At 36.4% G+C, this 26426-nt stretch overlaps 4 protein-coding genes and 1 long non-coding RNA gene across 5 annotated transcripts; 1 reads left to right on the top strand and 4 right to left on the bottom strand.

Annotated features, from left to right (window-relative positions):
- Window positions 1-100: 100 nt before the first annotated feature.
- LOC103326562 (transcription initiation factor TFIID subunit 6-like) lies at window positions 101-6928 on the bottom strand. Its single transcript, XM_089049339.1, has 13 exons — window positions 6787-6928; window positions 6348-6556; window positions 5811-5897; window positions 4974-5075; window positions 4774-4882; window positions 4354-4457; window positions 4138-4272; window positions 3964-4059; window positions 3691-3815; window positions 2992-3124; window positions 2649-2774; window positions 2444-2555; window positions 101-691 (listed from the first exon to the last, which is right to left on the bottom strand). Exons 2-13 carry the CDS (start codon window positions 6471-6473, stop codon window positions 327-329), a joined length of 1620 nt encoding a protein of 539 aa, XP_088905465.1. The 5' UTR covers window positions 6474-6556; window positions 6787-6928; the 3' UTR covers window positions 101-326.
- A 1082-nt stretch (window positions 6929-8010) lies between these two features.
- Window positions 8011-12162, bottom strand: LOC103326561 (syntaxin-52-like). The gene is made up of 6 exons (XM_008228802.3): window positions 11894-12162; window positions 10411-10632; window positions 9886-10088; window positions 9679-9779; window positions 9512-9556; window positions 8011-8338 (listed from the first exon to the last, which is right to left on the bottom strand). The coding sequence occupies exons 2-6, from the start codon at window positions 10626-10628 to the stop codon at window positions 8207-8209; spliced, it is 699 nt and encodes a 232-aa protein (XP_008227024.2). The 5' UTR covers window positions 10629-10632; window positions 11894-12162; the 3' UTR covers window positions 8011-8206.
- A 1044-nt stretch (window positions 12163-13206) lies between these two features.
- On the bottom strand, window positions 13207-13777 carry LOC148918933 (uncharacterized). Its single transcript, XR_016125631.1, has 2 exons — window positions 13684-13777; window positions 13207-13325 (listed from the first exon to the last, which is right to left on the bottom strand). It is a non-coding gene; the product is annotated as an uncharacterized LOC148918933 (long non-coding RNA).
- A 3095-nt stretch (window positions 13778-16872) lies between these two features.
- On the bottom strand, window positions 16873-19481 carry LOC103326560 (NADH-ubiquinone oxidoreductase B8 subunit). The gene is made up of 3 exons (XM_008228801.3): window positions 19322-19481; window positions 19116-19222; window positions 16873-17260 (listed from the first exon to the last, which is right to left on the bottom strand). The coding sequence occupies exons 1-3, from the start codon at window positions 19405-19407 to the stop codon at window positions 17157-17159; spliced, it is 297 nt and encodes a 98-aa protein (XP_008227023.1). The 5' UTR covers window positions 19408-19481; the 3' UTR covers window positions 16873-17156.
- Window positions 19482-19644: 163 nt separating this feature from the next.
- On the top strand, window positions 19645-24789 carry PPX2 (protein phosphatase X 2). Its single transcript, XM_008228799.2, has 8 exons — window positions 19645-19988; window positions 20651-20803; window positions 22448-22510; window positions 22589-22674; window positions 23212-23287; window positions 23387-23655; window positions 23740-23818; window positions 24274-24789. Exons 1-8 carry the CDS (start codon window positions 19848-19850, stop codon window positions 24322-24324), a joined length of 918 nt encoding a protein of 305 aa, XP_008227021.1. The 5' UTR covers window positions 19645-19847; the 3' UTR covers window positions 24325-24789.
- Window positions 24790-26426: the final 1637 nt, after the last annotated feature.

The raw sequence follows: 26426 nt of genomic DNA, 5'->3' as shown, positions 1-26426 counted from the left end.
CCTTAATGCTCATAATGCTGGGGTATGGGAACTTCGTGAATCTTAACGTTATGATTGTGGTATGCAAATGGCCATTAGCTGTATTTAAATGGTGCCAAAATTCCAAGCAAGGTCTGTAAGTTTAATTTATCTAATCGTTAGGGCCTGAGATACAAGTACAGCCACTGGAACCTACAGATTACTACCGATGTAAAAAACAAATAGCTTTGGTATGGACACATCTTTAACCCACAAGATTTCTTTTTCCTTCCACAAAGGGATCAGAGCAGTAAAACAAATGATTTACACGTTCTTGAGAACAATAACAAACACTGACCACAAATTAATCACAGGAAAAGAGACAACTCTGATTTGGGCATAAAGGTGAACACACTTTCACCAAAATATTCAGACAGTGATGCCAGTAAAGGTCCTGCATCCGTCTCCTCTTTCCACGCCTGAGCAAGAACTGCAGAACCCTTTACCATTTGACCACTGACCTCCCTTCCTGACATGTGTTCCTTTGGTAACTGGTGGGATATGGATGGTAAACCAACATTTAAACCCCCACCAGATGAGGAAAATCCACCTACAGCCCCTTGCATGTCAACTTGCATGGAGTTCATTGGCATTGCTCCCCCCGTGCCATCGGAAGCTAATTTTTTGAGTGGTGGTTGCTGCATCAAGTTGTCTGTGCTTGCCTTGCGTTTATCTTGAATGAGAAGAAAGAGGTTAAGCACAAGGATGATATGGGACAAAGTAGATATTCACGTTAAATGAGGTAAATCTCATCACCATTTTTCAAACCTTGTTCAATAGAGGCTAAAGCTACCATGTGAATCGAAAAACAAATGTGCTGTATATTGTTGCATATGTAAGCAGATTGGTCTTACAAAGGAAACATACAAGTTCAATTATACTCCAGTTGCACATGTTTGACCCATGCAAACGCACAACCAGAGACCAGTATGCATGTGCACAAAGAGAGAGCTTCCAATAACATAAAAGAGGGATTTTAGATTTAAGTATTCAATCAAAGTTACAGGTATAATTTCACCTTTTCCATGTTCCTTGAAAGTTCGAGGCAACAAAGACTAGCAGAACATTAAATCCAACAACCAAAACCCTTCAACAAAAGGGTGGAGCTGAACCGTAAGGTTTGGGGGGGGGGGGGCGAAATAGAAAATACACGTATATCAAATACATAAGTTTTCAAGAGTTACATGTTGGAGCTAAATATTTCTAGCTTAGTATGTCTAATTTATTTTAGAGGGGCCATTAACTTAAATTAAAAATTGTCTATTACTAGTTGTATGTATTATATGATGTATCAGAGGAGAGATGAAAAACTGGGGGGCCAGTGCCACTGCTTCAACAGGTAATTCATACCATTTTGAAGTTTCTTCTAATCACACCCTATTTCTTGTCAACTCTACAAACACACACAAGCTGCATGCGCATACCTAGGGCAAACAGAAGCAAACTAACACCAAATCTAAAATCCAACACGCTCAACCTACATGCAAACTACAGAAGCATGCAATACAATAATTTGGTCAGAATTACACTTAAAGCAAACATCTGACATCCCCATGTTAATAGGCCATGACGTCATTTTTCAATGAACTTGCCACAAAACACATCAATCCCAATCTTTTTGGTTAGGTATATTTGGCCTCACCATGTGGGTGGCTTACACACTGTATACCATAAGTGCATACATGCATCACCTTTCCCTGCCTTCAACCATCTTTGAAAGGAAGACAATTACAAGTCACACTACTGGCTATTAGAAACTCTCTTTTCAATACATCCACAAATACAATCTTGTATCACACAGCAATGTAAAATACACATACAACTCTGAATATATACAATACATATAGGGTTCCCTTTTTTACTTGAAAAAAAAAGGGGGAGATCCCTTGGGGCCTCACTCTGCATTGTAATTCAATTTTTATCACAATCAATTTAGTGTGTATAAAAAAACACCATCTTCACCAATATTACATGATTGCATTGAGTTGGGCCCAAATTCAATCTCCTTCTTCTCTTATCAGAGAGGAACCCTCTTCTTAAGTTTTTCTGATGTGTGTGTGTCTGTGTGTCTGTGTGTCTGTGTGTAATGTACACATAACCCTGAATACTGGACGCACATCACCGCACTAAAAAACACTGTGTTTGCCTATATTACATGATTGCATTGAGTTGGGCCTGAATGCAATCCCTTTCTTCTCTTATCAGAGAGGAACCCTCTTCTTAAGTTCTTCCAGTGTGTGTGTGTGTGTGTGTGTGTGTCTGTGTCTGTGTCTGTGTCTGTGTCTCTGTCTCTGTCTCTGTGTAATGTACACATAACCCTGAGTACTGGACGCACATCACCGCACACACACAGAAGCACTATGAGTGGATCAGTGTATCTTCAGGCATGTAGCATAGCAACTAAACAAGTTAAAGGAAGGCATACTTGTCATTGTTGTTGCAACCCTTCCCTTGCTCTTCCAAATGGCATGAGCTGGAGGAGACAACAAACTGTGGAACATCTTGAGCCGATCATGCATGCATTGGCCAGCCGCTTTCTGGAAGTGGCTTTGTTAGTTCCATGTGATGTCAATTTAAAAGCAAAACCTATAAACATAAAAACAAAATCCAGATTTGAAATATGAACTCACCAGCAAGGCCCCATAGACATGCCAAGCTTCATGCCTCTTTATTTCATTCTTTTGCTTCTCTAGTATCATTTCTGGTTCAAGAAGTTGCATATATGAATCGAGATTTGGTAGTATAAGTAGACGAACCTGCTCAAAGTTGAGAAGCATGGCAATCAGATCAAACCACCAAAAAAAAAAAAAAAAAAAGAGGATGTTCCCACTAGGTTAAGCAGAAAAACACAGAGACAACGAAGGCAGCCACAACTAAAACTAGACGCAAATGTGCTAAGAAACTATGTCCAACACCAAGACTGCAGCCTTATTAGAAAATCCATGTAATATAAAAGCATGCAGGAGAGCATACCACACTAGGACCAAGGGCTGCTAGCCCTTGAATTGCACCATAATGCTGAGGTAATGTTTTTGTTGGGTCCAAGAAAGCATGAAGCAGAGTCCTTGTCAAACGTGGTTGAAGATTGTGATAAACATGCCCAAATCTGCAAAAATACAATGCTAATAAAAAGATAGAAGTATCTCGATGTAATGCATAAATTTTATAATGCTCAGTATCTCATTGTTTTTAAAGAGTCTTGACATCTCCGCATGTTGCCAAATCACTTAGCAAACTAAATTACCAAAGGTAATTGGTCACAGTGTCAGACAAAGCTTTACTAGAATGATAAATTCCACAGGCCAAGTCAGCTAGGTTAGCTGAAACATGGTTCTTGGTCTATGGAAATGGAGCCCTGACTAAAATGTACACTGCACATGTGTTAGACCATATAATTAGTCACTAATGCCATATACACATGCCCCCCTTTAGCTCTATATGTGTAATTTTCTGTTACAAGAATGACTTTGAGGCAATATGGACAAGATTTGCCAGGACCCAGTGGACATGATAAACCAAATTGAAATTAATAATAAACTTTTCTTCTTTTTGGTACACATATCTTACTTGATAGTTTTCAAATACATATGTAGCACAACATTGTTATATTTGTTGCATGTGTCTTTGCCTTGAAACAAAGAAAGAGGTTTAACAAAATAAAAAAATCTTCACCTTTTGCATATTGAAGAAACCAGGTTTGCAGTAAAGTTTCTAAGTTCCCAGTGATTGTCAGTATATCTATTCCCTAATCTTTTGGCAACAAGGCAGGTAATAACAGATGGCATCAATTGTTGTAGCTGGAACAAATTACAAAATTAGATAGATAAAATCTCACTTGAAATGAAACATGTAAATATCAGATAGACAGAGACTATAAATTCTTCTGAAAGGTTATATAGCTATAAAACCTATGTACTTCAACAGTTGATAGAATTAAATGCTTACATAAGGTTCAATATGTATGTGAGGATTTTGAAGAAGGCTCCGGACAAGGCGCATCAAAGCAAATAGGAGAGGGAAACTATTCAAATTCCGTGTAACCTGAGATGATTGCAGGAAAACATCATGTAAAACGCATAACAAAAAGTAATTAGACCAAGATACCATCAGAAAGACTACCTCATCAGCAACAAAGCATGTGAAGTAAGGAACCAACGAATGGAGTCCTGAATCTGTTGCCAAGCTGACTAATGCTTCTTTGAAGAGGGTGGAACTAGACCTGCGAGTAAGCTCTGTAATCTTCTCAAAGTAAAGCTGCAGAAGCAACCACAGAGAAATTATGGCATTTAATAGTATTTTACACAAGGTGCTTACAGAACATGGAAAATAATATACCTGAAGTTCCCTTGACAGTACATGCTTAACAGGCAATTTAATGTCTACAGGAATTCCATCTTCCTTGTATTCAGATTTTTTCACATCAGAGTACGCTGCCAGTGCTACAAAGCAAAGCATTATGGCAATCCAAATTACTATTGATGGTAAAGTTTAAATTTCAAATAAAATAGGTCATACATAAGAATGCAACACAAAGATTACTGCAAACTGTAAGTAAATTATTAGACAGGGATCATATCATCATAAATCAGTACTGAACATGATTAAACAGGTTTTATGTAATAGATATGCAAATGATAATTCAATGCATGATGCCTGCCTCAGCATGGTAGGCTAGAATAAGCTAGAATAAGAACTTGGTAAACATCAGATCCCTAGTTTAGCCAAGCAATCTTGCACGTAACTGTAGCAGGATACCTTCAATAGGAGCATTTTCTGGAATTGCAGGTTGAACACCGTCAATTGCCAGCCAGTGAGCAGTAACTGATACACCAAGAGGTGCTCTTGGTAAAGGTGCTTCAATCACCTATAAATATCATGCAATATATAAAACGTCAGAAGATAACTAATAAATGTAGCACAGAAAACCTTGTTTAAATTCATCAATAAGCTCTTACATCTTTAAATTCCACGTCATTGTCATCGATGTAGAACAAATCCTTATGTCCCGCAGCTCTCTTGAACCTCAAAGGATCTCCAGAGGCAAAGCCATATATCGGCTAAAGCAGGTAGAAGACAAGTAATCTTTTATCTTTTTTTTATAGAACACAAAATTAAACAAACAAAATCGGAAAATGAATGAAGGTCAAGCTTTTCAAACTTAAGACCTTGTCAGCACAGCATCCACATATGAGACAAACATGATACACTTATAGATGCTCAAGGAAGCACCAAAGCACACACCCCTAAAAAAGCAAAAGGGAGCAAAGGTTGACAAAGACATGTGGAGCACTTCTTGTCCACCACTCTACCCATCACGTGAAACCCATCCCACACTACACCAGACTGCGTCACATAATGTCACCCTCAGGAGATTGTCTCAAGATTTCATTCCTTATTAGAGTACTGATTACCTTAATCCTTCTAACATTCCTTTCCCATCTACTTTATATTACAAGTCCCAGGAATCATTTTCTGTTTGCTGCCGTCCAGACTTACTTCCATGAAGATTCCAGAGGGTCTTCCCAAAAAGACTACAAGTTCTAACATGTGTCCTCAGTCGCACAGACATCATAATACTAATCATGCTACAGACTAACAAAATGCATAAACGACAGCTTCCAACAAGGATGCTCAAAGCATTTGACTTAACAGAGTTTAAAAAAAACGAACAGAAACAATTAATAAGCTTTTAGAATGAAGGAAAATCAATTTTGCATTTCCAACACAAAGAAAACCATAGAATTAAAGGAGCACCACTGACGTAGTCACATCTGAATAACAACACAGCTTACCTCCACATTTCTTAATTTAAGTGCACTATCCACATCATCTGTAGTCAGAACAGTTCGCCTTGAGTGTCGCATGCATTTAATTGCCTCCTGTGATTTTAAAATTTCAACCATTTATTTCCTTCCTCACAGGCTCTATATAAATGGTAAGCATAGACCACATAATGAGCTCAACCCTAATATTTTCTTCATAATCCACCTTAATGAATAAAACAAGAAGTTGCTGCTGTAGTTGAATCTTACCTTAACTTCAATTTACAACTTTAAAAAAATATATATAATTTTTTAAAAAAAAGTTCAGGTGATATTTTACACAATAAGATTTTTGGGTTATATTTGGCAATGAAAGATAAGAATTTACACATGAAAACACTGGGGATATGTCTGATTCCTCTATCCAAACCTAGCAAGTAAACTAAAGCAAGTTCTTCCATTTTTGTGACATAAAGGTTGAAAACTCCACAGCACTACAAAATGCCAATTATAACTAAATAAAATTTAAGAAAAAGCTTTCTGTAACCGCATTAACCAGGCAAATACCTGCATGATCTCTCGGACCCGGTACTCGACATCTGGGGTGAGAGCAAGCGCGACATCGGGAGACAAATTGGAAATGCCAATGCTCTGTGCTACGACCTCTATCGCTTCTTTAGGCACATTGCTCATTTTTATTTTTATTTTTGTTTGGTAATTTTTTTGCTTAATTACTTCATAAAGCTCTTGTACCAAAGGCCACCCCACTGGTTCTGCAAAGCAATTATTAAAATAATAAGTAAAACCCTACTTCGTTACGGAGCTGGGTATGCTATTTTCAAGCAATATACGCATGGAATTGAGATTAGGCACAAAGAAAGTCGCAAAAACTCATCTGGGTTCGGTCAGCTTGATGATTATATATTTATATGTATACCAATATAGGTCTACATATCGCTCAGGCAATTCAAACTGTAAAGAAAGTCAATTTTGAAAAGAAGTACCTGAAATGGCAAGCCAAATCCGAGTTGGGGTCGACTGTCAATGATGGACGACGAGCTCCGGTGAGGAAGTTACAGGCTTAGAGCCATGGTTGTCAGTTCAACAAAGAGGTTTACTGGGCTTATATTTATATGCCTAACAGTCCATGAACCCAGTCATTAATTACCGGATTGGACACTAAATGAGAAAACATAAGCCAATTTGGGCTTCAAGGAAAGAATTCTTTTTTTATTTGTTCAATTGTAGGAGTAGGAGATTTGGAACAAAAAATAATAAAAAAATAATAAAAGTGATATTTGGGGAGGTAGATTCAAGCACAAGATCTAGAAGTAATTGTTATCAACTACTTGAGCTAGCCCCTTATAATTTACAACCTCTTTAATATTAGGAAGAGAAATAAATAAATAATTTTAGGAATCGAACTCGGGACGTATGATAGTTACAAGACTAACACAATGGTCATTAAATTTATCACTAATTTGCTCATCATATATACGCACATGTGGATATTTTACTTGCTAGGTGCATAGACAATTGTTGTTAACCACTCCAGTATAAGATCCTTAAGAATATTGACATATCATTTATTACTTAAAACACATAAACGCTAATTGGTATAGGATACTGCATGCCTCTTTCACCGTAAGGATATACTCATCTTTTATGCGAATCACAGTTTGACACATATTCAAAAATAATTCATCAAAAATAAAAACAAAAAATTTATGCACGCATATCACATAACTAGTGGCAGGAATATAGAAATTCATACTTATTGTAACAGTACTTTAAGAAGAAAAATTACAAACTAATTCCATTTCTCCTTTAAATTATAGGACTTCGTGACAAGGGAATATTTTCGTCTTCTCAAGTTCTCCGATGTCCCAGCGTGATTTTATCGGTTTGTTTTTATAGAGAGATGAGCTCCGCCTCCATTAATTTATGGAGAGTCAATTGAACGGGAGCGAGAAAAAAATAATACTAGTAAAATATCAGATCTCTCCTGTTAACACAATCGTGAAAGGACTTTTTAGTCCCCTTCCACCAATGAGAATAGTTTGCAAAATCCTCTTCCAAGCAGCAGAAACATTGGACTTCTTAGCAATAGAAAAGAAACTGGAGTTTTCTCTCTCTCTCTCTCGCACGCTTGTGAAAAATGGGGAGTTAGAAATTTTGAACTTTGGTGGTCTATTTGCTCCGGAACCTCCAACAATTACAAACACAAAACTTTGTCAACAAAAGATCGTACTTAAAGGCGCCAATGAGCCATGCAATTTACAATTATTTTAACAACACACAAATTCACAAACTTACTAAACACCAAAGAAAGCCGCAGGCAACATCACAACCAAGACAGCACTCCACAACAAGACACACAAACAGGAGGTCTTTGTGTTCGGTATAGACTTATAGTTGGTGGTAGATTACAAGTATTTGATCAGCAAAAATATCACGGCAAGCAGAACCACAATCCCGACAACACATAGAAGCATGCACATGCAGGAGCAACCACCCTTTGTGCGCTTGTTCAAAACTGCCAAGTTCTTCTGCACCCGCTGTTTTGACAGTATCAGATAGACAAAATAGTTTGTGATTACTATTTCCCCACAATAAAATATTTTAATTCTTAATAAATGGAAAACAGAAAAATCAAAAAATCCAATTTAACTTCCATGACTGCCCTCGGCATGATACGGTATACCCTACAATGCCTACAACATGCTCCAACAGCTTTGGCATAAAACCTCATATCAATTTGGAATCAGATGCTTTTTTTTTTTTTTACTGTAACAACACTTATAAACTCAGATCAGATGCCATCCTATTTTAGTTTTAGTTTTTCCTTTTCTAATAAAGCAGAAACCACCCAAAGTAGTTGCAGCACAATATAGAAGTTTAGTTTTGTTGACAAATAAAGTGAATCTTTTACGAGTCACCTAACCATTTTCTTCCTTTTTCCTTTCTTTTGAGTCAACCAATAGAATATGACATTCAAAGCCCAACATAGCAGCATAAAGAAATGCAACTGGGACTCCCAAACATTCTACAACAAAAGGTATGATAAATTGATTTATGTTAACATTTGAGTTTTAAGCTGATAAAACCCAATGATCTTGTGCATTGAGCACATTTATAGCCTCCTCAATGCAATTTAATGACAAATATCAGTGCTGAAGTCAGTTCAAGTTAACAGCACCTATTTCCAAAAGAGAATATAGGTTTTCAATAAATTAAATTTCTATTGGTAAGATTTAGCCCAAGAGATATCCAAACCCTACGCCATCTGTATCGATCTCAGTCGAGACCCTTGAGAGTTACATATATAAAAATGAACCATTGACCGCCAAGAAGATGAAAAGAAAAATTTATCACTCAAAACCCCTTACTTTTCTTTTCTTCTATTTCCCTAGTGAATAAGCGTATGCATTCTATATGACAACTAAAAAAAGGCATATACCAGAGTCATTCCAAACATCTTTAATATATCTTTTCTTTTTTCTTTTTTATTTCTCCATAACATCTATTTTCCTCGTGTCAATCTTACTTTTATTGATAAGTTTTTCCTAAGAAATTCAAGAATGAATTAACTAAGAGTGAACGGATCACAATGCATTTAAAACCACACGAAATATCCACCCGGAACACACCTTTTGCTTGTCAGGGTACAGAATAGTTACTTGCTAAACAAGGGGACAAGCTATTTTAAAATACATGAGTTAGAACATTACCCGTAGCCGGGAGTCTGTAACTTCCACATGTTGATCCAAATCATCCTGTACAGTGGGCCAGAAAGAATAAGTAATAGTCAGAAAAGCAAAACTCATTTTAGATAAATGAGTAATTACTTTTTAGATGGAAGATCCAAAGACAAAAAGATTTGGCTGCAAGAACATACAATAAGTGCAGCGTGTAGGTCAAGTTCCTCATTGACTGCCAATGCAATATGTTTTGTGCTTACTACAGTCTCCTCCAATTTCTCAAGCCCCTCATCTTGCTCTGCTTCAAAGGCATACGATGTTAAGATCAATATAGTGAAATCCAAACCATGTGAAAGAAGATTAAAGAATGTTAAAAGGTTAGAACTTAATATTAAGGAACTTGCCTTTCATAACTTGTCGCTGCAGACCAACTAGGCCATAGTTGTCCAGACCAACTGTTCTTCCCATGGCATCAGCTTTATTTATTTCTGGCCCAAGCAAGCTGTCTCGGTTCGCAGAATGTGACGTCAGTGTTGACGACATCTGTACAACTCTCGATCTTAAAGTTCCAATCATATCCTTCCGACGATTCAGCTCTTTCTCTGATCTGAGTATTACAATAGGCAGCACACAAAATTTCATATGATGATAGCCAGAATCATTTTTGCATTGTGAAGGACTATCTTACAATAACCATGCTCAATCAACAGTTTAAAGAACTTTTATCACAAAAGAGGATCACATGAAAACCAACTTAAAAAACTCATAATATGGGAATAAACTCCTTCACATGACATTGACAAACACAAGCAGGAAAAGAAAGGAGAGTTGACAACAAGAAGAGTCGACAACATTGTTAAGTTCTAGATAAATTCGCTCCAATGGCAGGTTGTTTTATGTAGTAAAACAATTCACCTAAGATGACTTACATGGGCTGCTTTCCAGGGAGTTTTGATAAAAGGGACTGTAAGCTATCAAGTCTAGTCCCTAATATTGTAATCTTCCTCCGTATGGCAGAAACATAACGCTGAGCGTCTGGACCTGATGCAGGCAATGTAATCCGTTCAGATATCATACCATTGATATCATCCGCAAGTTTTGTTGCTTCATTATATTCCTTCATCCATGAATCCGAAGAAGATGCCATTGAACTGCAATATATCAGGCATACTAATTCATCAACAACATACTCGAGAATTCTTTATAAACAAATAAACACAACATCTTTACATATACTTGGACCTTGCATAAGATTATAAAAAGCCAATAACAAGAAAAATACAAGACTAAACATATACAGTAGATATAAGAGAAAATGGAAGATTACATCTAGAATAGGATCATACAAAGATATTTCATCATTCTGGTTAGCACAATTTTCTTTCCCAATACCTCCACTAAACCACCCTATTCTAGACCTTACGTTAAAATCACAAGGATTATTTTGGTAAGTGCAGCACAGCACGAGTGGAATATGTTTGGTTGATAAATGCTTAAGAAACAAAATAAACTCAAATCAAAATCAACAGTTCCCTCTGTGATCCTACTGCTAATTTCCAATAAACTTAAACCTACCAATCCCAAAGCAATGTCAACTAGTTATAAATTCAGCCAAAACTACTTGGTGCATCTTCAGCAAAGCATGCGGTTACACCACCATCTGTATAGCATCTCTGTATAGATAGTCTAATCTTACCAAATCTCAAAAAACTACAATATCCATGAAGCAACCTATACATGAACATACATCATGAACATTGCTACTTCCAGAAAAGTAATATAATTCCACTTTCTCCCAGCAGTTGACTACAAATCTCCAACGCCATATAAAGGACCACCAGCTTGCACCCACTAGCTCATATAACCCAAAAAAATAAAGGAAACAGGCTATAAAATACATTGCATCAGCTCATTATGAAAACCCTATTCATTCTTTTATTCCCAAATGCGGCGACACCAGCCATAACTAAGCTCTTAATTGGCCGTAAGTTGAGTGGACTACATGCACATTCTTGCACCAATTTTGCTCTATCGAGAGCAACAAAGGTCAAAAAGATGAACAAAGTCAAACGCCGCAAATCAAGCTCTTTTAGGTCTTCAAATCAACAAACCCCAGAATTCAAGCTAAGTAAAACAATTTGAACCAATTCAAATAAATGTTAATTCAAAGCAACTCATACCCAAATTCGGCATGTATAAAATGGAATCAAATGCAAACTTTTAAAAAAATTCAGTACTAATTTTAAGAAATAAAAACAAACCTAAACGATCCAAAATAATCCATAATTCGCCCAAAAAAAAAAAAAGATGATCGATTGTAAAATCCAATCACGAAATTGATCTCAAACATAAAAAGGACTGGAAAAACAAGATTCCAATACAGATATCCCAATGTAGTGGGTGAGGAATTACCTAATTTAGGGATTGCGATCGTGGGTCGCGGAGAATGGGATTTGGTGGTGACGAAACGGGGTCGTATAAGGATAGAGATGAGAAGGGAGATGAGGGAGACAGTTTAATTGTTTAAAAATTGATGAATGAAAAGGGGTTTGAGCTGGAACTGGAGGCGACCGCGACCGCGACGACGCCGTACGGCACAACCAACACGGGGAAGTCTTTGTCCGACCCCGACGTATACTTCACACTCGGTTGTATAAACGTTGAGCTGTCCAACTGTCTTTATTATTGTTGGAGTACCCGAAGCGTTTATCTCTATCGGGAGCGGATCTGCAGTCCCCAAATTACATATCCCCTTGTGTTCCTTATTTAATTATTTGACACATGTCCATTCACTTCACCCTGAATTAACACCGTTAACTTTATAAAATTTAGAAATAAAAAACCAACACCATAGCAGCAGCCGGCAACCACCCCTCGTGACCTTCATGCCCCTTCCCTGACCTCCTCCCTCAGCCACAAAATCACCATATACCAGTGAATGAATCCCAGAAACGTGTCAACAAATTATACAGTGTTATTATTGTTTTGTTTACGGTTTAATTCCTTTTCATTTTTATTTTATTAAAAGTTAATAGTGTTATTATTGGGGTTAAGTGGATAGACACGTGTCAACAAATTATACAAGGAACCCGAAGTGACATGAAAAACAAGGACAGCGGATCCCCTCCCATCTCTATCGGTCTAGAGAGAGAAATAAGGCCTAAACGCATTTTTGGTTTGTCATTTCAATTTTAACAATTTTAGTTATGTAAAAGTATCTTTTTTAACCAAAAAATTAAAAATTTAGTCTTGTAGTTTCATTTAATTAGCAATTAAGTTCTATAAATCTAATATTAATAACAAAAAGGAAAATGCTAGGCTTCCCACATTTTTATACCACATTGTATATCCTCTTTAATAAATGTGAGCCCTATTGTATTGGTGGATTCCACCTCCATTAGAGAGATGGTATATAATGTTGTATAAAAATATGGTAAACCTAGCATTGCTCAATTGGTAAAATTGAATGACATAGAGTGTAAAATGAGTCATTCAATTGAATGACATTGGCTAAAGTGTAAAATGAGTCGTGAACATAATTATTCTTGAAGAAATCCTAGTTGTTCTCTCTCACTCTTTCTCTGTCTCTCTTTGAGTTTCAAAGAAAAAACTCAATGGAGGGGGAGGAGGAAGAAGCGTCACAACCCCTCCTTCCCTTTACTATTTTCCTTTCTTTGGGCCTTATGAATAAGAAGCCTCATGTGGTGATTTCTTTTGAGTCATGCTTATTTCGAAGTTCCCCATCACCTTTTTTGGGCTAATTCTTCAATTGAATCATTCTCTCAAAACCATCTCTCTACAACTTCTCAGCTTCTCTAAATTCAATTCCACCTCCCATCTAATCCTGAAAACCGTAAAAGAGATTCCATCAGAAGGCTGGCCAGCCTGAACAAACATGAGCTTCCATTTTTGCTGCTTGGAGCCTTAACTGCAGCAGGGAACATAGTACTTTTCCTTGTCTATGACTTACTACTCCCTAAAGCCATTAATATGTGAGTAAATTGAAACACCCCCCCCCTCTCTCTTCCCATGAACTAAAAATTCAGCCAATTTAACACACGAATTAGCTAAATACACATAAAATCAAAATAAATAATAAATAAATAAGGGAGGGAGATTTAGGAAAGGAGATAAGCTTATGCCAGTTCATTTTTCTATTTTCTAAATATTTTAGATAGTAAAAAAATCAAATAGTAACTCACGTGGCATGTGACTTTTTGGATAAAAAAGTGGATGAAATTTGAAAATTTTAATAGCAGGAATGGACTAAATTGTCTGACGATTTCGTTCATGGGTTAAATTCGATTAAGGTTATACTTCAGGGGCAAAACGGGTAAAAATTCTTAATATGTTCTATCAACCGCATGATGAACTACAGAATAACTTGAAAAAGCGTGCAGTAGTGTTTGCATGTATGGGCCGCGTTGGTCTCGTTGTGATTCCAGTGCATAACTTCTTCTTTGGAGTTGAAAGTGGGAAATTTGTAGAGCGCATTCGTTTCTTGACATTCGAGAAGGTTGTACACCAACAAATCAGTTGCTTTGACATTTGACGACCCTGAAAATTCAAGGTGCTTAGGAGTGGGTTGACAGGCTTTAAAGAACATAATTGCATGTCATGTGAACCATCAATTTGCATGATTAGCATGCTTTCCTCGGCATATAGGATACAAATTGTATTTACTAAATAACGATGAAACAAATTGTTGGAGTTAATTTTAAGCTTTTTGGAAGTAGGTTTTTTTTTTTACATTTGATTAGGATTGAATATAATGAGTAGGGTGTACTTATTAAAATTACATTTGTTTCACAATTCAATATATCCTTTTTGGTCATTTTATATTAGAGTAAATTAATAATTCAATAAATAGTTTGATAATATAGTGTACTTTTCGTTTAGCAGCACTCAATAATTATCAACCCAACAAAGTAAAATTATGGAATAATACATAAAATAAAATTAATAAAACAAAAAAGATAAAAATGAAAAAGGATAATTCACACTTACGTAGAAATGCTGCAATGCCAGTGCCAATAGCCAAACATACTAATTTAAGCAACACATGTATAAAAAATTATTTACAAAAACAGTTACAAGGAGTAATCCCAAATTCTTTATTATTATTATTATTATTATTAGGAAATTTCACTAAAACACCCAAATGTGGGCTGAAATTATAAAAAAACTCAACACCCAAAACACTTTATAAACACACCCAAAACTCATCATTACACACATTCAAAACCCATTTATAAACACACCCAAAAAAATATACAATTGTTGATTTTGGGTGTGTTTCTATGTTTAAATAGTGTTTGGGTTTTTTTATAAATACATGTTTATGATTGGGTTTATTTATAAATTTGTATTATTATTATTATTAAAAAACCCCAAGTTTCTTCTTTCATGTCTATATAGATGGATCATGATCAGCAAACAACCTCCAAAAAGAGAAAAAACCAAGAATCTTGGTTTTCTTTTAAACACAAATACAAATATTGTTTTTGTTTTTGGGTTGATACAAAACAAAAATTAATGCATGTACAAATTAGAAACCATGGGAACGATATGTGACACAAAACGTGTCGATAAGCTGGCTAAATATGGGTGTCACTGTCATGAGAGGCCATTGCCTATGGCACGAAATGACCCAACTATCATAAGAAGGAGATGAGCAAAAAGTTGCGTTCTATAAGCTCTTCTTGTACCATAGGCAATGGCATATCACAGCCTCTCACGACACTAGTATATATTTGGGGATCTCATCCACGTTTGTTGTTATCTAATTAGGAGATGTGAAAGTAGTGTTTTGTGGGAGTAGTATTTATATCAATATATATGAAAAACTGATACATTTCCATACCAACAAGATCAGCAAAGAAACGTGAAGGTCCTAATTAACGAGTTGGTGACCAATTCTTTTCCACCTTCAAAGCATGTGACTACATGTGTTAAAAGCAGTGTCCGTCATCAGGCGGGGCTTTGTTGGATTTTTAATTTTTTTGAGGTGGGTTGGGTCAGCCCGAAGTTTGAAAGGAATCAGTCCGAGTCTGCTCATAAGGCCTAAGTAGACTTTTTGGGTTGGGCCGGGCCACCCACGGGCCTCTCATTGCCTTTTTTTTTTTTTTTTTTGCCTTATTTTCATTCTAAACATTTAAGTAAAGGGCACTTCCTTATTTACATATTTTTTTACTTTAATTTATTTTTATATTACTCAATTTACTTTAAGTTTACAATGTAAATAAGGAAGTACCCCAATTTGGATTCAATAAAAATAAAAAAAAAAAACTAGAAAATCAAAATATGAAAATCCAGTTTTAGTATAAGATACAGTTTATACCAATATTGATACCTCAATAAGTCAATGTATACTTTATACTAAAATCTCATAAAATCGTGTTTGATTATTTAAGTGGTAAGGAATATAAACCGCCAAAAATATCATTGAAAACATTAGCATTTCAAAAGACTAATTTTCATAATTAGTCAAATTTTAAGAGAAAACAGTTTTTCAAGTATGATATGTAGTAAAACTGTTTTCTATCAAAATCTGACTAAGTATGAAAAATGGACTTTTGAAATACTAATGTTTTCAATGATGCATGGTTTTATGAGATTTTAGTATAAAGTATACATTGACAAATAGGTTTCTTGGATTGAAAGAGAAGAGTGATTTGGCAATAGGGTATAGGAGTCTGTGTTTTTCTAAAACTTAATATAAAAAGTGGTGAGGTGTGTATATAGATGTACTAGGGCTAAGTATTAAGTTGGATGACATTTTTTTGTCTTTTTACACAACAATAAAATGGACATTTTGGAAAAAGCAAAAGGAGAGAGAAAAATTTTAAAAGAAGCAAAAATGGACAAAAATGCCCTTATTTATTTTTAGATTTCCTAAGGAATCCAATACATTTGTATGTCTTTGATTTGAAAGTTGAGTGGTTTTTGCCTTTTGAAAAAGTTTTGGCTTTTTCCAAAGTGAAATTTTTATGTCTAAAACCTAAAACCTATAATAAAACTTAAGAGCATAATAATTTAAGTATTGGGGTTTTAAATAGAAAAAAATCTAAAAAATAATGTTAGAATTACTAAGGGCTTGTTTGGGGCTTTATGATAATGAAAAAAGGCTTTCTAACAATGTTTGGGAGGAAAATTTAGAAGTGCTTTTAGGTTATAGAAGTAGTTTCTAGAGAATCACCTACTATGTGGTTCTTTAGGAAGTACTTGGATTGTTAGAAGACATTACATGGTAAGATTTTCAACCATTTGAATGAGCTACTCATCTATATACTACGAGCTCAAATTTTTATTAGGGCTTGTTCCTACTCTATTTGTGTGGCAAGAGGAGAGGAAGTCTGAATAATGATGTTCATTTTGAGCATTTAGCAGCAAAACTCAAAATATTGGCTTTGTTTGCATCTTCATAAATAAACCAAGAGGGGGGCCATATTGGAAAGGAAGTGCATAGGCAGCAAAGAACTCCCTTTCTGGAAAATTTGTTGTCTCCATGGAAGATGGAAATACATGCATTATTCAAACTACAAAACACGCGGTACTGAGTAATGACCCAAAGAATCATCTTACACAACACACACCTTATCTAAAGAAAGGGCAGGCGATCATAGGAAAGATTTTCCCATGAATATACATTTATTTCATCTCATACAGTCAATCCTCAGGCCTTAAGAGACTCCCCCACTTTAACAAGTTCCTCGAGTGCCTTTGAGATCTGTGGCTCTGTCAAACCTTCCAAACGAACGCCTCTCTCAACACCCATGTCTGTTTAATAATCAAAGGTTATGTAGATGGAGCAATGGTGCAACATTCAAGTTAACAACACAGGACTAAAGAACCAACAAAAGAACTTGCGTAGCTTGAATAAATGTACATTAAACATGAGCATATCAGGCCATTAAGCATACTGGAACGTATTAAGTACTTGCACCTAATTGTGAACAGAGAATTTGTTTACCATTTATCAAGTACTCAAACCCAGAACTATTACATTGCTGTTAATCCGCACCTAAAATGACAACTAGATAGCTAAACTTCGTTATCCACTCGGGTGAAAGCAGACTTCGGTATCTCTAATGTTGATTGTTGCAAAGTTTCTCCATACTTGAGTTACAATTTTAAAATGACCTATAAAACTCAGGCCATGCATCCCCATCACATTTGCAATACTTTTCAAAATAGAATCAAAGCCAAAACTTTGGGATTCCTAAGAGCATTTCTTACAAAAGAAAAGCAGAAAAAAGCTTGGCTCCAATATAGAACAATCCTGAAAACCATTTGCTGGAGGTTAGCTAGAACAATCATAGTTGGCCATCCAACAAAGACATTTTCCATTGTCAGAAATCATGCTCCTCTAATTTCCCTAACCTAAGTTTTGCCCACTCTTGATCTCTGGTTGCATTTTCAACTTAAACAAGATAAATAAATTTGGCACCACCAATCAAAACAGTAACTGAAATGACTATAAGTTCATAAGAGTAACAGAGGAGACATCTGTCTTTTTTCTTACATAAATTGTTGCTTGAATAAAGCCTACATCTTTCAAAAGTCAGTTTAGGCATTAACTTATTTTTAAAGTAATCAATCACCATCTTTATTAGACATTTTCAAATAAGGCTTTCAATACACAGTTTCATTCATAGACATGCTATGGTGAAGAAAACAAACACATGACAGGTGCATATTCAAGCTCGTTAATAAATCAATTGTCACTAGATCCTAGGTCACGCAAGGAAAGATAAAAACTCATGTTCCCCACTGAACTTAACAAACAATGCTAAATAGTTTTAATCAATTAACTTTATGGAGCAACTCACAAACACTGCTGCATCTCCTTTCCGTCATTTAACAGCTTTCACAACTATAGGTAACATTTTATAATTACTCTCCTAATTGAAAAGGGTATCTTAGATCCAGTTATAAGAAAAGGGTATTATCACAAGTCTAGAGCAAAAACATCTTGAAGTGCCCCCAGATTTAGAAATCTCAAATTCCTTTTGTTGATCAGCTCTAAAGAATTGATAGTTAAAGGGCCAGTCTGATAATTCATACCGTTTATGTTGGCTTATAGTTTTTTTAGTTAAAGAGATGGAGGAACTACGTATAGGAGAAAGGAGGGAGGAAGAGGAGATATGAGAGACGAAGAGAACAAACGAGGGCAAAATGCATAAAACTAAAACAAACCATATGAAATTGTTTTTGGTTTTTAATTTTAATTTTATTAATCAATCATCACATATACACTTTCTAATCTATCATCTCTCTTCTCACTAATTTCTCATTCTCTATCTTCCATTACAAATAAAAACCAAACTGAAAATTGCTACCTAACGGGCCCCCTAACATCAGCAGATTCCATCACTTAAAGGTAAACACGCGTGTGTGTCCTTGGCATAGCATCTTATCTTATGAACCAACAGAAAGACTGGAAGCGAAATATCACAAAACGAACTTGGTCATATGTACCAAAAAAATGCAGCATGAGTTGAAATCTACCTTAAACCAACCATAATATATCCATGAACTTGAGCATTCTAAATTCCAAAAATATTGAGAAATGTAAAAGAAAAAAACCATCAGAAAAAGAAAAGAAAAAGAAGCTAGGGAAGAATGGAAATACCATATCTAGCCCATAACTGAGGCTCAATCCCTCTGCATTCACGAATCAAGATGGGCAATTTGGGGTTCAAACTCTTGAGATCCTTGTAATTCTTCTCCACAAATGTTCTGCACATACAAAGAAAGAAGATTTATCATTTTTATTGGTGTTACAAGCAATAAACAAAGAAATTAAGAGAAATAAAAGGCATGAGAGAATCAAAGGACCTGGTTGTTGCGCTTGAAGGGGAAGATTGGCAGAGTAAAACCCTAAGCTCCTTTAAGTTCTGAGATAGCTTTCCTCTCCATGCCATTTTCTTGGTCTTTTGGGTCTCAGACTCTCTCCCTCTCTTCTTTTCGCTTCAGCTCAAGGATGATGAAGAAGATTGAGGTACTTTATGCCAAAGGTTTTTATTCGCTTGGTGACTTTTTTGTCTAACGACTTGTCGTGTGAGTCTGCGACATGTCGCTGGGAGTGTTTGAAATTGGGATGGGCATTTTTGCAAGAAGAAAATTGAAAACGGGGGCAAAACTAAAATAAAGCAAAAACCTGGAGAGTTGAGATAGAGAGAGCCCGCAGAAAGAGAAAGTGAGAGTGAAAGACAAAGGCCGCGGAGAGAGAGATATTCACAGATTCACAATCTCACTGTTTGAGTTGAGAGAGTGAAAGAGAGAGAGGGGATTGGTGGTGGTGTGGGTGTGAGGAAGGAGAAGAGGGGTAGGGTAGAGAGAGAAAGTAGGGAGGGAGAGAGAGATGTCAGACCTAGACAGGCAAATAGAGCAGCTCAAGAAGTGCGAGCCTCTCAAAGAGTCGGAGGTCAAGGCCCTCTGCCTCAAGGCCATGGAAATCCTCGTCGAAGAGAGCAACGTTCAGAGGGTCGATGCTCCTGTCACTGTATTTCCTCTCTCTCTATCTATCTACTTGAGAACTCTTTGATTTTGCTGGGTAGTCTTCGATGTAATAGTTCATATTTTGTTTTTGGGGTTTGGTTGATCTTTGGGTTATGGATTTGATTTAGCTATGATTTCGATTTTACTATTTGTTTCGGACAAGTGGGTTTTTCTTTATTTGTTGATACTTGTGGAATAGTAATTTTGTGAAGAAAGAAGATTGAAATGGTGTTGGATTCCAGAGAATAGATAAGGTTTTTATAATATTACTTCTATTGGATTTTCTTTTCTTTACTGGGAAAACCATATGGTTGAAAGAAATACATGTTGTAGGGTTTAGGATTTGGGAACGAAATACAGCAGTTGTTACCATTTATTTTGCCGTAGGTAATGATAGTTTACATTTCTTGCTTAATGGATTATGGCTGCTTTATACGCTAAACTTGTATGTGTCTTTAGAATAACGAGGAGCCCTATTTTCACTCTGATTCTTGTTCATTACTTTATATTATGAGCTAGTTGGAGGTAGTGGGGTTATAAACAAAATTTAGCAGGGAAATAGGGCTAGTGGAATAATTTTTTTGTAGTGAAGATATGGTGCTTTAGAATATGAAGTTCAAATGCTAAATGTTGCGGGTTGCATGCTAACCGGTTGTTGTTACATAGATTTGCGGTGACATCCACGGGCAGTTTTATGACATGAAAGAGCTTTTCAAAGTAGGAGGTGATTGCCCAAAGACTAACTACTTGTTTCTTGGAGATTTTGTTGACAGAGGATTCTATTCCGTTGAGACATTTCTACTCCTACTTGCACTCAAGGTGATAGGCTTATATACTTCTCTACTTTGCTTGATTTGTTGAGCCTTCAGATATGCTCTACTTGCTCTTTAGATCATTAAGAAGATTAATGGTTTTTACCTGCATTTCATTTGATGTTTTAGCCATATTCTTCAGGGGTTCTAGTACAAGTGTTGTTTCTATTGCTTTAAAACATAACCCTAAATTTAAAGATAGTAGATTGGTGTCGTGTAAAGATTGTGGAACACCAAATTCCATGGCAATTATTTATATTGCACCCTCTGCCTTGGAAACCAAAGGTGATGAAGTAGCTACAACTTGGTTAGTGAAGAAGTAGCCCAAGACTTCTCATTTGCCAAACTCGAAAACTAAGGCCTTTGAGTTTTAAGTGAGATGTCCATGGTAGTGCAAGAAAATTAACAAAATAGAGTAAAAATAGTAAGTGAAATTGTCAGTATAAGCGTTTATGCCAAATCTTATTAAGAGTATTGATTTTGGTCAAGTGTTATTTAGAGTCTACTTATTTGGGTTTTAGGAACATGCAATGTCTGAAAGTTAGTAATGAATTTTTAGTATTATACTATTTATTTTTACCCTTAACTGTTCTATTTGAAACCTATAAACAAGGCTATCTGTTGTAAAGCATATCAGATTGAAATGAATGATAATTAAGTGTTGATGAAGGCATGGTGTGTTTGTATCTCCTCTACCTTCTTCTCCGTCCCTGTCTCCTCTAAAATACTTTATTTCTTAAAAGTCGTAGACAGCACCCACCTGTGTTTTCCTGCATCACAAAGGCTGTTTGTCGTAGCCCGTTCTTGTACTAGTGCTGATGCAAGTATGCTTTGCTCTATCATGGAAATACCTAGGAAATAATAGATACTCATATGCACATTTTCTTTTCCTTCCACTAGCATATCTTCTAGATGATAAGAACTTCTTGCAAAATTTTATGGCCACTTTAAGGGCTTATCTTACTTCACTGGACTTTTCAGGAGTCTTTGATGTTGAACTGCTGAAAAGTTTTCTCTAAAGTTGTAAATTGATTGTGGATTGAATGCCACATTAACTCATGATGGTTTAAGGCAAAAAAATGATACCTTTCATTTCGTTTTTAAGAAACTGTGGTTTAGAAAAAAAGAAAATACTAGAACTGCATTATGTGCTAGCACACATAAGGCTATGGCTACACATTTGCTATCTGAATTAGTAGGAACATATCTAGTCACAGGGATACGTTTTGAGTCATCACCCTGTCCAAACAAACGGGGAAAAACTCAGGGGAAACTGAAAGGCCTATGCAACTTGTTAGTGAGTATGACCTTAATGTATGATTAGTAGATAGAGTGAGAAGAAAAACTTATCACTTGTCCCCCAAAGAAAAAGGGGAAAAAACTAATCAGATAAAGCTAATTTATAATTTGATTGTAGTAGTCTCATTTGTTTATCCATCTAGGCTCCATTTTAGTTCTTGTAAAGTCAAGGGAGATAACTGGAATCATCTTCCTTTTATTTTATTAGGTTTAGTTTATGAGACCATCTTAATTCCCAGTGGCCGATCAATGATTTTGGCCATCATGTAGATTGTGCATTTATTCTCATGTTGATCTAAGCCTTTGATGGTTATTCATAAGTTTATTTTTTTAACGAATAATTTTACTTCAGGTTAGATATCCAGATCGGATAACACTTATTAGAGGAAACCACGAGAGTCGTCAAATCACACAGGTTAAGTCTCTTTTACTGGTGCCTATTTTTTATTACTTACCCATTCAGAATATTTACTGAGTTATCCTCTCTAGACAGGTGTATGGATTCTATGATGAGTGTCTACGAAAGTATGGATCTGTCAATGTTTGGAGATATTGCACTGATATATTTGATTACCTAAGGTTTGCCCTTTTCTATCACATAACTCTGTCTGTTTAAGGTTAGGCAGCTGAAAATATTATGACACGGAAACTTGGTTTCATAGTGGGTGATGGTAGGTTATTGTTTCTGGGAATATTTTAGCAATAACACCTGAACTTTGCCACTTGTGACGCTTGACCACTTGAGTTTATCTTTTATTGACTATTTACCACCTGTAACTAAATCTTTTTGCACCAAAATACCACATACCGTCAAGACTGTTAAGAAAGAGTCACATGCGAGTCACATGACCACTATTTTGTTTCAGATTTCCACCTGAACTTTTTTTGTGCCAGATTGCCACCCCAAAGTTTTCATTTTGTGCCGAATTGCCCATAAATTGTAGGTTTAAGCCTTGGTGAAAAAAAATTCAAAAACTCCTTTTAGGGGTTTAAAAAGATTCAGGTGGAAATCTGGCACAAAAAAGAAGTCAATAGGTCAAAAAGTGAAACAAAATTTGGGTATATTATGTTGTTTCTCTTTTACAGCTTTTGAGTTTTGATGGCGGCTTAATGCAGTTTGTCAGCTCTCATTGAGAATAAGATTTTTAGCGTACATGGTGGTCTCTCTCCTGCCATTTCAACTCTGGATCAGGTTTGATAATCCAGTTTGAGTTGCATCGTTACTATGTTGATTTAAATTGTAATCTTCAATCCTTTATATACTAACCAACTCACATGTTCTGTTTGGCAGATACGAACAATTGACCGGAAGCAAGAAGTACCGCATGATGGTGCCATGTGTGACCTACTATGGTCAGATCCTGAAGATATCGTGGATGGTTGGGGTTTGAGTCCTCGTGGTGCTGGTTTCCTCTTTGGTGGCAGCGTTGTTTCTTCATTTAACCATGCAAACAACATTGACTATATATGTCGTGCCCATCAGTTGGTAATGGAAGGGTATAAATGGATGTTTAATAACCAGATAGTTACAGTCTGGTCAGCACCCAATTACTGTTACAGGTAAATTAGCAATCTGCAATTAACATTTTTCCCCATTTTTCTGGAATTTGAAAGTTTATATTATCAATGATGGGTCTGTTTCAGATGTGGTAATGTAGCTGCAATTCTTGAGCTGGATGAAAATCTTAATAAGCAGTTTCGTGTCTTTGATGCTGCGCCACAGGTTTGTACATAAAATTAAGTCGCAATTGATCACCTTTTCTTTTTCTTGAAATTGCTTTGGTTATTTGAGCAGCAGCACGAAACTTTGTTCATGTTGTTCACATTCCATTGTTATGTGGGGTTCCATGCGTCCACTGATGAAATGCACTGGTTCTTTTAGCAAAGGATTCTACTTGATATGATTGTCAATAAAATTTGGAAAGAGTTGGGATGCTGACTATGAATGATTATATGGAAATTGTAACATTGGGTATGCTTAGTAACAACTTTTACGTTTCACCAGTGCACAAAAGAATGACACTCAATTCAATGCATGGACCTTGAGTATATTGTCCTTTTTTTGGGTCCTCTTTTCCTCTTTAACCTTTGCCACTGGTGAACACCTGGGTGTCCCCTCCAGACATCGTGTCTCTGTTCCCTTATATTTGATTCTGAATGGTTGTGATAAAAATGCAGGAATCAAGAGGCACACCTGCCAAGAAACCTGCACCAGACTACTTTCTATGAGATTGGTAAAGCTTTCCTGTTATTATCAACATTCATGGGGGCAGCCTATACAGACACAAGGTGGATAGAGGATGGTATCGCATGGTACACAGAAATTTATGGGTGGTGGGCGTCTTGTGATCGGCTCCTCCAGTGACCAGCAAGAGTTGTACTTTTCTGTTCTTCGCCAGTTTGGATTGTTGGTTTTGCTTTTCTTGTATGCCTGCTGCTTCTACCATCTTTCATTTTTACATGTATGAGTAGTGTGCATTGCCTAGCCTACCATGTGAATTATAGAATCCTTTTCCTGTGATTGTCAGAGGAGGGAGAGACAAAGGGTCTTGGATATGGAGGCTTTTGCTTGTATCCATGGTAACCTGAATAGAAGGATTGGATTGAAATACGGACAAAGGGGAGGAGTAAAACAATTATTTTTGTCCTTCTGGGCAATAAAAGCTCGTTATGATTATCTTTTTCTTCCTTAAACTTGTGACGGAAACAAATATTTTATGTGGAAGAAGGATTGAAGTGCTTTAAAACAGAAACAATGTGTCCTTTTAAGACTGAAGCAACAAACTCAAGTTCTCTTTTCCGGTCTCCCTACGGTCGCGTTGTATCAGGCTTGGCCGTCATATGTAAATGATGACAAAACGACAATGTTTGCAGTGACAATTATGTGGTCAGGCTACAAAACCTTGCAATTGTTCCAGCGTTTGTAGCTGTCTTCATTCAGAGTGGAAAGTTCATTGAGGTTCCCATGGATCGATCAAGCACAATACCATCTCAGCACCAGAGCCTTGACCAAAGCTCAAATCCAGGGTGTTGATGGTGATTAGCAAATGGTATTATTAAATTATTAACAAAATCTGCAACATCTTGCTGCCATATGAAATGTATCCCTAACCCTTTTACTTCCAAGTCTGGTCGATTCGTTGTAACTGAAGCTTCAAATTGTCGACTCCCTTCATTCAATTGCCTTGCAAACTGCCCACCACGAGGCTCGTAGCAGCAAAGTTCATAGGACGACCCAACCCTGTAGTCTTCAAAGTTTTGAAAGACTATGAGGTGTTCAAGACGACCTTCACGGGTGGAAAAATGGCAAACAGTCTTTTCCAATTCCCAACTTTTCTGAAAATTTTCATTCTCAAGGATTTCGAAAGCAACAAATAGGGCAAACCCCATACACCTACTATTACTACCTTCTGTATCCATAGGTAGTTTGGCTCTTACAGAAGACCCACTCATCCAATGTTTGCACCAGTTCAGAACTCTTGTACTGTCAGGAAAATGAGCGCGAATTTCAAATGACTTTTCATGATAAATTCGGTCCTGTACAAAATAATAATTAAAACCAAAGAGAAAAACAATGATAAAGATGTTCAATATGAGAGAGAGAGAGAGAGAGAGAGAATCAACACCTCAATGCATTAAGAAAAGAATAGTTCATCATCAAGTTCTTCGTGAACTGCAAGTGGGTGCCTTGTTCTATCTTCATCCTCATCGGAATTTCCACAAATCATGAAACTAATACCGTGAATAGCAGTCCATCCTGTCAAATTCTTTGAAATTGGCAGCATAGGACAATGACGTACATCTATGAACTTTATACTCAACGGAAGTTGTTTTGGCAACGACTGAAGGTTGCTCCACCTAAACAACCTAGGTCTTATACGCTTAGAATGCAGAGAGAAGCTTTCAGGTAAGCTGACAAAACCATTTCACTCAAATCTAAATTCAATACAGAGCTATAATTACCTGGACTTCTTACTAAAATATTTGTTTTCAAAGCGGATGAACTCAATCTTAATTCAGCCAGCTCATCTTTATGTTCAGTGGAAACAGAGGATTCCGCCAGCTCATCTTTATGTTCAGCGGATACAGAGGATTCGATTGGCACATCTTTGTTTCCGCCAAAACATAATCGTTTAAGGTTCGGAAGTAATAAAATGGAGCCAGGCACTTCTGTTATAGCAGTTTTACAGGCATCAAACTCTCGCAACTGTTCCAAGCTCCCCAGTTTTTCCGGCAGTATGTCAATAAGTAAGCAGCCAGACAGATATATATATCTCAAAGATGTCAAACTACAAATGGCCATCGGAAGACTCGTAAGGTTCTTGCAATGA

This window comes from Prunus mume, linkage group LG3, assembly GCF_029339155.1.
Source record: "Prunus mume cultivar Tortuosa linkage group LG3, ASM2933915v1, whole genome shotgun sequence".
Taxonomy (NCBI): Eukaryota; Viridiplantae; Streptophyta; class Magnoliopsida; order Rosales; family Rosaceae; genus Prunus; species Prunus mume.
Note: the sequence above shows the minus strand (reverse complement) of the source record. Positions and strands in the feature narration are given on the sequence as shown.